Source organism: Suncus etruscus, chromosome 3 (assembly GCF_024139225.1).
Source record: "Suncus etruscus isolate mSunEtr1 chromosome 3, mSunEtr1.pri.cur, whole genome shotgun sequence".
In the NCBI taxonomy this organism is placed as follows: Eukaryota; Metazoa; Chordata; class Mammalia; order Eulipotyphla; family Soricidae; genus Suncus; species Suncus etruscus.
The window spans coordinates 91,303,188-91,315,506 of NC_064850.1; the positions used below are offsets into that span (position 1 = coordinate 91,303,188).

The 12,319-nt window shown below is 42.5% G+C and overlaps 1 protein-coding gene across 1 annotated transcript in view; it reads left to right on the plus strand.

Annotated features, from left to right (window-relative positions):
- The window catches only part of XPO7 (exportin 7), a 107,690-nt gene extending 95,371 nt beyond the window's left edge, over positions 1 to 12,319 (plus strand). The window contains exons 20-28 of the mRNA XM_049769433.1: positions 1,850 to 1,938; positions 2,762 to 2,869; positions 5,322 to 5,404; positions 5,572 to 5,786; positions 5,965 to 6,103; positions 6,856 to 7,016; positions 7,867 to 7,965; positions 8,622 to 8,749; positions 10,753 to 12,319. Of these exons, the coding sequence (XP_049625390.1) occupies positions 1,850 to 1,938; positions 2,762 to 2,869; positions 5,322 to 5,404; positions 5,572 to 5,786; positions 5,965 to 6,103; positions 6,856 to 7,016; positions 7,867 to 7,965; positions 8,622 to 8,749; positions 10,753 to 10,846 (1,116 nt within the window). The 3' untranslated portion in view covers positions 10,847 to 12,319. The remainder of the gene's footprint in view (positions 1 to 1,849; positions 1,939 to 2,761; positions 2,870 to 5,321; positions 5,405 to 5,571; positions 5,787 to 5,964; positions 6,104 to 6,855; positions 7,017 to 7,866; positions 7,966 to 8,621; positions 8,750 to 10,752) is intronic.

Here is a 12,319-nt window from a genome sequence, read left to right on the forward strand (position 1 = left end):
TTCCTTCTTTTGGATTTTGGGCCACAACCATTGATACTCAAGGGACCTTGTAGTACTGGCAGTCAAACTATCATCAGCCACATGCAAGGCAGACATCTTATTAATCATTGTATTCTCTCTCTAATCTCAGCTTTGGTAAAATCAATCTTATGGGGCCCTAAACAATAGCGTAGCAGGTAGGGTGTTTGCCTTGCACACAGCCAACCCAGGTTCAGTCCCCAGCATTCCACCTGGTCCCAAGACCACTGCTCCCGAGAGCACTGCCAGGAGCAATTCCTAAGAGCAGAACTAGGAGTGATTCCTGTGCACCACCAATTGTGGTGACCCCTAAGCCACACACACACAAACACCCAAAAAATAAGTAACATCTTATGATTGTCAGTCCACATGTGAAATTCTATTGAGAAAGCATTGAGAGCTGGGATGGAGCTAGCTCAGTAGTAGAGCATATACCTCGCATTTATCAGGCCCTGGATTTGATCCCCAGTGCCAAACAGAAAGAAAGCATGGGATTTTGAGTCCTAATTCTGTCTTCAGTGGTTCTGAGCTTCTGAATTTCAATCATTTCTATAGAATCCACTATCAGCTCAGGTACCACAGAGTAGATTCACTTGCTTCTTTGTGCTTGGGTTTGCTCTCGAATTCCCTTTAGTTGCATTGGACCTGGTATCAGACCTTCAGGGAATACGGTTCTTGCACCTCTTCTTAGATGGACTTTGTGCCCCTTTTCACCTCTTGAATAAGTTTGTTTGTTGGTGGGTGGTTTGTATTTTGGTTGGGTTGTTTTTGCTTTTTCTTTTTATATATATACACACATTATATTTTGGTTTTTTGGTTTTTGGGTCACACCGGCGTTGATCAAGCGTTACTCCTGGCTGTCTGCTCAGAAATAGCTCCTGGCAGGCATGGGGGACCATATGGGACACCAGGATTCGAACCAACCATCTTTGGTCCTGGATTGGCCGCTTGCAAGGCAAACGCCGCTGTGCTATCTCTCCGGGCCCTGTTTTTGCTTTTTCATGTGACACATTAATAAAACTTTCAAGACTTGGGGCCAGAGTGATAGCACAGCGGTTTGCCTAGCACTGATCCACAATGGGCCTGGGTTAAATCCCCGGTGTCCTGTATGTCCCCTTAGTCAGGAGCAATTTCTGAGTGCATAGCCAGGAGTAACCCCTGAGTATCACCAGTTGTGGCCCAAAAACCAAAAAGAAAAAAAAACTATCAAGACGTGGGCCAGAGCGGTGGTGCATGTGGTAGAGCGTTTTGCCTTGCACGCACTAACCTAGGATGGAGTGTGGTTCGATCCCCGGCATCCCATGTGGTCCCCCAAGCCAGGAACGATTTCTGAGCACATAGCCAGGAGTAACCCTTGAGTGTAACTGGGTGTGGCCCAAAAAGCCAAGGGAAAAAAAATAAAAAGACTTGGGCCAGAGCAATAGTTCAGCAAGTAGGCCATTTGCCTTGCCCACAGCCAATCCAAGTTCGATCCCCAGCATCCAGTATGGTTCCCCAAGCACAGTCAGGAGTAGTAAGCCCAGAGCACCACTGGACTTACTGTTTTTTTGGGGGTTTTTTTTTTTGTTTGTTTTTTTGTTTTGTTTTGTTTTTGTGACCCCAAAACAAAAACAAGCTACCAGACTGTCTTGATGGGCCGGGTCCCATTCATTTTTCTTAGTATAACAAGATCCCAACCTAAGTGAAACAAGACATTCTAGTATGGACCAATCAATTCATAATATTGAGTATTTATTGAATAGTGAGAAGAAGAATTTGATTAAATATCTGAAATCTCCATAAGGTGGGTGTTTTTCCTCCTATTTTAACCTACTTTTGTCTTTTGCTACAGAGAACTCTAGTTGGCCTAGTAAGAGACCTGAGAGGAATAGCATTTGCCTTCAATGCCAAGACCAGCTTTATGATGCTCTTTGAGTGGATGTATCCTAACAGATTGGTAGTATACACACCAACCTTTATCTGGAATGTAAATGAGTTATGGAGAGCCATGGGGTAAGGAGGAGAGGGAGTGGTGAGGCAAAGAAAATGAAGAATTACGCAAAAGACCTGCCCTACTTTCTGTAAGCTGTCCTTATCTACTGTTGACATTGAGTTTGGGAAATAAGTAAGGTCTGTCTTTATCACATAGATCTAAGTCCTATAGATCAGTACTTCTGTGAGACTGACATGTAACTTTTGCTACATTCATTAAAGAGAAATTTCTATCTGCAAAAAGAAAAAAAGGACTTAACTGTGCTTTGCTCTACCTGATCTTACTGATTTCAAGTAGCACCATATCATTACAAATATAAGAGAATAAATTGTAGTGAAATACATTGTAATCTTTAGGAAAGAGGCATTAAGTATATTATATTAGTAAATGCTTATTAGAAATATTATAGAACACATAGTCACTCTTCTGGTTAGAAAAAGTTTAGAGTTTGGGGCCCGGAGAGATAGCACAGCGGCGTTTGCCTTGCAAGCAGCCGATCCAGGACCTAAGGTGGTTGGTTCGAATCCTGGTGTCCCATATGGTCCCCTGTGCCTGCCAGGAGCTATATCTGAGCAGCCAGCCAGGTGAGCACCGCCGGGTATGGCCCAAAAACCAAAAAAAAAAAAAGAAAAGAAAAAAAGTTTAGAGTTTGGCAAGTAAAAGCCTGGAAATTAAAGAAGTATGATTTGACTTTTTGTACTTGGCCAGTGTTGAGAAACTTTAAAATTTCTTTCTGGACTCGGAAACCTTTCCTTAGCTTTTTACTTAAAGATATCCATCCTACATGCCAATTCTTCAACGGGCAATTGAACTGTGGTACCATGATCCAGCTTGTACCACACCAGTTCTCAAACTGATGGCTGAATTAGTTCATAACAGGTAAGCATAGCAGTAGACATGATTGACCTGAGCAGACACTAAAAAAATTTGCTTTATTTGCTTTCTCTAGGGTTTTGAGAAGATAACACAAAGTATAAGATTATTTCTTTAAAATTTGACAATCTCTAAAGTTTACTATATGTTTTTGTTTGAAAGAAGGGTGTTTCCAGATTCACAGAGCCAGACTTGCTTATAGGAAATGAGTCACTTAATGTAATAGAATCTTAAAAGATCTGTACTATGGGGAGTGAATTTGTTTAGCCACCAAAATTCTGTTTCCCCTGCCCACAAATATAAAGATTGGCATTTAATAATGGTGCCATGCCCATTATATTTTATAATCCACCATCTTTTATATGACTGGAGCACATTTTGCTGCAAAATCCTCAGTCATCAACCCTAGCGCTTAGGGGTCATCCCTAGCCTCTGCTAACTCGCATTTATCAGACCCTGATTTATCAGTGCCCTCTGAGCACTGTGCACTGCCAGGGGTGGCCCAAAAAAGAGAGTTAGGACACATTAGAGTTCCTGTTCTTTTTTGACCAGAGCTTAGGTAGAACTGCCTGCAGCTTCTCAACCCTGTCCTTCCGTGTAAGGGCCTCAGGATGCCAATGCAGCTCCCGATGTATGGGGACCCCAGGATGTAGTGCTTTGAGAATACAGATCTCTTAGCAAGGTGATACTTAAGTAGGATCTGAATCACAATTATGGTAGCAGTGCAAAAAATGGGAGTATTCTAATGCTAATAGGAAAACCTTTCCCTTGGAAGAGTCCTAAAATGGGATGAGTTAGCTGCTGCTGGCGAGAGGAGTCTGGTTATCATGTAGAGAGAGGCAAACGGGCACAAGGCAGCCAGATTGTGTAGCAACTAAGCAGACTACTGCTAAAGAGCCTGCATGTGTTCTCACTACCTCAATGAGCTGCTGAATAAGAAATTGTAATGATCTCACTTACATTACTTAAATACAGCATTCTAACTGCCATGTGAAATGAAGCTATAGGAATAATATAGAAATATGGGAGCAAAGAATCTGGAGAGATAGTACAGTGGGTAAGGGCTTCCCCTGCATGTTGTCAGCCTAGATTTGATCTCTGGTGAGGAGCACCAGGAGTGATCCCTGAGTATCACTGGGTGGGGCCCAAGGGGGAGGGGGCAAAAGGCCCAACTAGTAAGGGGTTAGTATCTGAGCATAGTGTTGAGGTCTGAATGGATTCAGTCTGGAGAGAAAAAAAAGAAGAGATCCTGGTTTTGGTTAGGAATTTACCAACTCCATTGGGGAAGCTTGTGAAAAGGTAAACAAACCAAAGGTGTACTCTATGCTTTGCCACAGGGAAAAGGCAGGCATGTGAAACTGAAGTTCAGCTTTATTTTTTTTTCCCTGCCTGACTTCTGTTATAGCAAGTCCTCCAATCGTGGGATAAAAAAGGAGTGGTCAGGGGCCGGTGAGGTGGCACTAGAGGTAAGGTGTCTTCTTGCAAGCGCTAGCCAAGGAAAGACCACAGTTCAATCCCCCGGCGTCCCATATGGTTCCCCAAGCCAGGGGCAATTTCTGAGTGCTTAGTCAGGAATAACCCCTGAGCATCAAATGGGTGTGGCCCAAAAAACCAAAACAAACAAAAAAAAAAAGCAGTGGTCATCCAGGAAAATAAAAAGTGGTAACAATGATAGTCGTTCTGTTGTTGCCACTAAACTATAAAAATATAAACTGGACCAGAGCACTTGTCTTGCATATGGCTGTGGTGGTCATAACTGGTTTGAAGCCCTGGTATCACATATGGTACCTCGAGTACCACTAGCAATGATATCTGAGCACAGAGGCAGAAATAACCCTACATTACCCTAAACTCAAAAATAAAAAAAATTGAAGGTTTTTGTCTGAAATTGAGTTAATACTACCAAGAGGTAACCTAAAGAAGCCAGACTTTAATAAAACGTTGAAGTTTAAGAGAATGGTATTGGGGGGAGGCATACCCAGAAGTGCTCGGGGGTTAATCCTGGCTCTGCATTTAGAAATTATGACTGTTCGATCCCCAGACATATGGGATGCCAGGGATTGAACTCGGGTCGGCACAGCAGTAGGACATTTTCCTTGGCATGGAGCTGACTCAGGACGGACCTAGGTTTGATCCCCGGCATCCCATATGGTGCCCCAACCCAGGAGCAATTTCCGAGTGCATAGTCAGGAGTAACCCCTTAGTGTGTGGCCAAAAAAAAAAAAGATTTTTATTCACTTTTTTGTTTCTTTTAAACTTTAATTGAGAAGCAGATTTGAATCTAGTCTACTGATCTTCAATATTTAAGCTGATCACTGGTTAAGTGTCTTTGATTTACTTGGTTCTTGACATGAAGGATAGGTAATTTGCACTTCCTAGTACAAAGGAATTAGCTAAGGTATTCAGACAGATGTCATGGATAAGAAAAATGCCTCTCACTTTTTTTTCCTCTGTTCAGATCCCAGCGACTCCAGTTTGATGTATCTTCTCCCAATGGCATTTTACTCTTTAGAGAAACCAGCAAAATGATAACAATGTATGGTGAGTGCTTTAAAATGCCTATGTAGTGTGGGAACACAGCTAGCACTGCTAAGACTTGCAGTATTCCAGTGCCAACTGATACCAGGGGCCTTTGTGTAGGAAGATTGGTGTGCTGACATACCCGTTCCAATGTGGCTGAATAAATGCGTATTTTCCTTGTGTCTCAGGGAATCGCATCTTGACGCTCGGAGAGGTCCCCAAGGATCAGGTGTATGCACTGAAGCTCAAGGGCATTTCCATCTGCTTCTCCATGTTGAAAGCTGCTCTCAGTGGGAGTTATGTCAACTTTGGAGTCTTCCGTCTATATGGGGATGATGCCCTGGACAATGCTTTACAGACCTTCATCAAGTTGCTCCTCTCTATTCCTCACAGTGATCTCCTGGTAAGCCCTGAGCCTAACTGACAGGATCTAAGCCTTTCATCTGTTCCTACCTGACACTATGATGTAATATATCACTGGACAACTATATGCTCCTTCCTTTCTTCCCAGCTAATAGAAACTAAGCTTTTGTATTTGGGGTCTTGGAACTATGCTAACTTTTGCTATTCTTCTCTTACAGGATTACCCCAAGCTCAGCCAGTCTTACTATTCACTACTGGAAGTCCTGACCCAGGACCACATGAACTTTATTGCAAGCCTGGAACCTCATGTCATCATGTATATTCTCTCTTCCATTTCTGAAGGACTTACTGCACTAGGTAATTACCTATCTTGGTTTATTTGTTTATGCCACCCACAGAAAGGAAGAGTCTTGTCCAATGTCCAAAGGATTATGCTTTGGAGAGTCAGCCTACCAACAGAGTACATAATTCATGGGTACATCTCCAGTATATACCTAGTGGTCCCTTCCTGATAAACAAGCACTAAACCAGGCACTAGGATACAATAATAAGCAGCACATAAACACAACTCTTTGTTCACCATCCTTAGTATTCATACACCATAGTGGGAATGAGTACAAAGTACTGGACACTCTCAAGAATGAGACTTCCTGGTTTTGAGAAAGTGAGGTTAGGAAGGCTAGGCAAGTAAATTGGTATCGAAGAATAAACCTAAATACTGCCTGTTCGAGTGAGTGAGTGGGAGGGAGGAAGGGAGTGAGGGGTGGGGGGGGGGGAGAGAGAGAGAGGAAGGAAAGCAGGAATACAGGATGTTCTAGAAGGTTTTCCACGTGGGCCTAACTGAAAGTTGCTTGTGCAGTTACTTTTATTTTCTCGTTTATAAAAGAAAAAACTTTCCGTCTTAGAGATAGTACTCAAAAGTCCTGACAAATATTACTCCCCATTGAGTTTGTTGTCTCATCTATTATCGTACATGCTTATCGAACTTAGAAGTGCTGGGGGTAAGAGAAGAACTGAAAATACCCCAAGCGGTGACTTGGCTAAACTCGCCGGTTTCATAGCCTGACAGGGAATGAAGTTATTAGCAACTCAGTACCCTTTTCTTCCAGACACCATGGTATGCACAGGCTGTTGCTCCTGCCTGGACCACATCGTGACATACCTCTTTAAGCAGCTATCACGCAGCAACAAGAAGCGGACGACACCCCTCAACCAGGAGAGCGACCGCTTTCTGCATATTATGCAGCAGCATCCAGAGATGATCCAGCAGGTAAAATCCCTTAAGGCCAAGGGCATTGTGGAGTGTCCTCCAGTGGAAGAAGCTTTCTGCAGAAGAGGGTTGCCCAGCAAGATGATAGCTTGACTGACATAACAGTTACATTCCAAAGGTAGAATTCACAATCATTGCACTGTGTTTAAAGTCCTGACATGACTCCCGCCAGTAAGCACTGTCCTCTTTCCTTGATAGTGACTTTGCTCACCTATTACCATTAAAGGGGCATAAGTTATTAGAGCTACAAAGCTTATACACAATTTGCTAGATGGGGGGAACAAGAATGTAGGATAAAGGGAAATGACAAAGGTCAAGCAATATGCTTGCCATCAGATCATTTGTATACATCTTTTTCGAAACAAGTGTTTCAGGGGCTAAGATGCTTGCTATAAAAGTGCTGTAATCATTTACTTGACCTATCCCATCCCCCATGAAAATCAAGGTGAACTGGGATGTTTTTAAATGGATCATCCAGCCACATTAGAACAGAAAAGTAAATACTGAATGCTTGTCTTAAAAAATTAAGATTAAATTGAAGCTTCAAAATATGACTAGTCTGTTCTAAGAAAGAGGCCTTTGACCATAGAAATGATAATTATCATGAATAATAACATAGATCCACTAGGTCAGTGGTCGGCACATGTGGCTCTTTACACTTTTAATTTGGCTTTTCTGCGTGCCGGGTGGCCGCTCCAGGAGTCAGGACTCTGCTCCTAGCCTCTGTCAGTGCACGCCCTGTGTGGCTTTCAAAATAAATTTCAATCGTGGTTTTGGCGAGATTTGTCTCAGTTGAAATAAAAGGGGCCGACCACTGCACTAGGTCACTACCTCAGATTTTCTATTCCAGATGCTTTCAACGGTGCTGAACATCATCATCTTTGAAGACTGTAGGAACCAGTGGTCTATGTCCCGGCCCCTGCTTGGCTTGATACTACTTAATGAAAAGGTGACATGGACAGCTGCCAGAGTCCTAAGCAGTGGTGGGCTCATAGTTGGTTCTCAGTTTCCAGGATCATGTGAGATCCTGAGGTTTGTAGGAAACCTCAGGTTGGTAAACAGTTTTCTATTGGTGGCCATTATACTAAGCATGTACTTGGTCATGCTTTAGCAGCACAGAATCATTTGACTGTTAGAAGCTAGTACATGTGGCAGAGCAACAGAATGTGGAGTGTTGAAAAGGAAGACTAGTACTGTTTCTAAAGTAGAACAGACTGAAGTTTTATTTCCACCTATGCTATGACTTTGAGAAAAAAAAAATGTTTAAATCATTAAGGGCCGGAGCAGTGGCACAAGCAGTAGGGTGTTTACCTTGCACGTGCTAACCTAGATGGACTACAATTCAATCCCCTGGCATCCCATATGGTCCCCCAACCCAGGAGTAACCCCTGAGTGTCACTGGGTGTGGCCCAAAAAAGAAAAAAACATATATATCATTAAGCCTCAGAAGGCTTTACAAATTTAAAATTCTTGACTTTTAACTAGGCTTAATAAAGATTGCAGGTGTTGACTGCCACAATCTGGTTCTGACCCTACAAGGGATGAAGGGCTAATCTGTCTTTCCCTGTCTTCTATCCTTATCCAATCTCCTTCCTCACCCCACAGTATTTCTCTGACCTAAGGAACAGTATCGTGAACAGTCAGCCACCAGAGAAGCAGCAAGCTATGCATCTGTGTTTTGAAAACCTGATGGAAGGCATTGAGCGGAATCTTCTCACAAAGAACAGAGACAGGTGAGTGTAGAGAACCGTACCAAGAAATCATCTGCAAGTGTTCTTTTCAAAACACTGAAACAAGGGAAATTCTTTAAAAGTCACGTGAGGAACATCCATCCAGCCTAAGGGCTGTATTGGTTCCATAGACTCCTGTAGTATGACCCCAATACATGACGGGACAGACACATCTGCTTCTCAACAGATGTCTTCTCTATTGCTCTTGAATGATATAAAGAGCCATTGGTTCATGGCAGGAAAGAAAAGTTCCCAGCCCTATTTAACCTTGTTTATTTTTTTTAACTTTATTTATTGATTGATTAGTTCATTGGTTTTTGGTCCACACCCAGCGGTGCTCAAGGGTTACTCCTGATTCTGCACTCAAAAATCACTCCTGGCAGGCTGGGGGACCATATGGGTGCCAGGAATCGAACCTGGTCCCTCCCAGGTTGGCTGCATGCCCTACCGCTGTGCTATCTCTCTGGCCCATATTTAACCTTGTTTAAATCTTTGAGTCATTCGATAGGAATGTAAGCCACATAAGCAGTTTTAATCTTTTCTAGTGACTATATTAAATAAAACTGACAGAATTCTTTCTTCCTCCTCTTCTTCCTTCCCCTTTTCCACTCCCCATCTTATTTCTACACCCAGCTGTGCCAGGGCTTTACGCCTGGCTCTACATTCAGAAATCATTCCTGGCAAGACTCAGGACCATATATGGTACTGGAGATCTAACCCAGATCATCTATGTGCAAAGCAAGAGCCTGACACACTGTGCTAATACTCTGGCACTCAAAATAGTATAATTTATAAAATTATGTCCATCTGTATTTAAAATAGAGGTGTTATTATCATCATCATCATTATTATTATTATTTTGGTTTTGGAGCTATACATAGTAGTGTTTGGGGAAATCCTGCTGTATCAGGATTGAACCCATTCTTCTGTGCTTTGCGCTCTCTTCAGTTCCTCAAAATTGAAAATTTTGTTTTGGGGGTTTTTTTTGTTTGGTTTTTGGGTCACACCGGCAGGGGTTACTCCTAGCTCTATGCTCAGAAATCGCTCCTGGCAGGCTCGGGGGACCATATGGGATGCAGGGATTCAAACCACCATCCTTCTGCATGCAAGGCAAATGCCCTGCCTCCATGCTATCTCTTTGGCTTAAGTTTTTAAGATTCCAGTATTTTACATTTAACAGAGAATCTCAATTCAATTACTAAATTTTTATTAGTAAAATTTTTTTATTTATTTTTGATTAGTATTCAGATTTCACAGTTTGCAGTTGATGATAGATTCCCATGCATACTTAGAAGTTCTTCATAACTGAATTAAATGTTTAGTTTTTCTTTGTTTTAAATTTTATTTTAATTATTTTTAAATGTAGTGGGTCAGAGAGAATAGCATAAGGGTTAAGGTACTTGCCTGGCATGTAGCCAACTCTAGTTTGATTCCCAGCACCACATGGTCCCCTGATCCCCTTAAAAAAAAAATAAAAAGGGGCCGGGGAGATAGCATGGAGGTAAGGCATTTGCCTTTCATGCAGAAGGTCATAGGTTCAAATCCCGGCATCCCATATGGTTCCCTGAGCAATGCCGGGTGTGACCCAAAAACCAAAAAATAAATAAATAATAAAATGAAAAAAATCTATCACTTTAAAGAACTTTGAAGGGATTAAAGTTTAAATTTAGTTTGATTGTTTCACTGAGCATTTAAACTGGACAGCACAGTGCTCAAACATTGGCCTTGGGCAGTCCCAGATAAGACAGCTTAGCAACTCTTCCTGTGCTCACTTTAATGGATGTTTTCCACCACTGTCAGCCCAACATGGCCCCATAAGCCCAAGATGTGTTCAATAAAGTTTTAAGGTAGAAAAGACCACAAAACTAACCTAATTTTCTCTTAAAACCTTATTATGATGAACTGATGTTCAAAGGAAAACCTCAAAATTTCATATATTCTGCCTTCCGTGCTGAAAATGTTATAGGCAATGTCTTTCCCTCAGAACATGTTTGTTCTTTCCGCAGGTTCACCCAAAACTTGTCAGCGTTCCGTCGGGAAGTCAATGACTCAATGAAGAATTCCACTTACGGTGTGAATAGCAATGACATGATGAGCTGACACCTTCTTGAACTCTACCTGTACAGAGCAGCAGTCCTTGGTCTAGCCCAGAGGGGCGAACAATTATAAGGGAGAGAGCCTGGCTGTTCCTGGCTCCCTCCTCCCGGGGTGTGGGGGAAAGGCTAAAGTCAGCTAGCTACTTCCCCAGGGAATAGGGGTGTGCGTGCACTCACTAGGGGCAGGGCGCTGCCGGTTCCGGGGGGGATTGGGTGGGAAGGGTGGTGGGAGGAGACAGACACAAATGTGTGAGACTCCAGCCCCTCTTCCAAGGGGCCACCCAAGGGGGAAGAGCCCCCAGTGTCCTGCCACAACCTGCCTTGTATAAACATGTACATTTTTTCATAACATTTTGAACAAGGTTTATATTGACTCAAGTTTAAAAACAAAAAGTGTGACTGAAAACTTTTTACAGAGTCTAGTGCACCAATGCTGATGTGAGCGGGTTGTGTATGCAAGTGAGGAAATGTGTATTCTGGTGGCCTGAAGCTTTACTGGACAGGACGTGTGAGCGTGCAGAGATATATTTAGTGACACAGTGTAGAGAGGCAAAAAAATTAAAATTCCAAATGTATATTTTTTCTTATTGCCCTTTCCCTATCCAAAAAATATCACTTCCTGTTACTGTATTACCCTTGTTATTAGGAACTCTAAGCCATGCAAAGCACCATCCATCCTCCATCAACCACAGGCGCCCAGTCCCTCTGCCTCTGCAGTGAGTGACAACTCTAGCTGAAAGTTTTGGTGTTCTTAGCTTCTTCCTTTTTCCCACTTTGCTATTCTCATCCTCAGACAAATGCCTCTTGCTTTTAAAAGTCAGATGTAACTTTACGATTTAGGGTTCTTGTTCTCTAAAGATAAGAGACCAGAGAGAAGGAAGTGAGCCAGTTGCTCTTGTTGAGCAATTTGGATGTGTCCACCAGAGGCCCAATGTGTGTGGCCAGTAACTTTTAGTCTTCCCCAGCCCTCGAGGCAGTGTGTGTGGGTGTGTGCGTGTGGATATTTATATATGTACCTGCACTCGTGAATGTATGAGCAGGAGGAAGTTACTACAGTGGAGGGGTTCTTAATAACAAGGTCTGCCTAGCATGAAGTATTTAACATTCTCCCACCCCTTTAAAAATATACATTTTTATAAAATGAAAACCATAATAAATGTTTTGAATATTAAAAAATAACCTACAGAGGAAAATTAATGGAGAAAGTTATTTGCCTTGTACTTTTTCCACAATTGTTGCTGCTAGTTGTACGCATCTCTAGTTCAGCTCTTGCCCATAGGACACTCATCAATTCGGTTTTATTTTTATTTTTCTCCTCTGCCCCCAAAACAAGCCTGTTCATTTTCCCCCTTCTCCTCTGGCGACTGTGTGGTGAATTCTTTCTTGCGTGGTCAGGTTGCGGATAGACTTGTAAGGGTGTTTGCTGCATACAGTGTAAGCATTGTGACCGCCAATAAACTTCAATGGTTTCTACTGA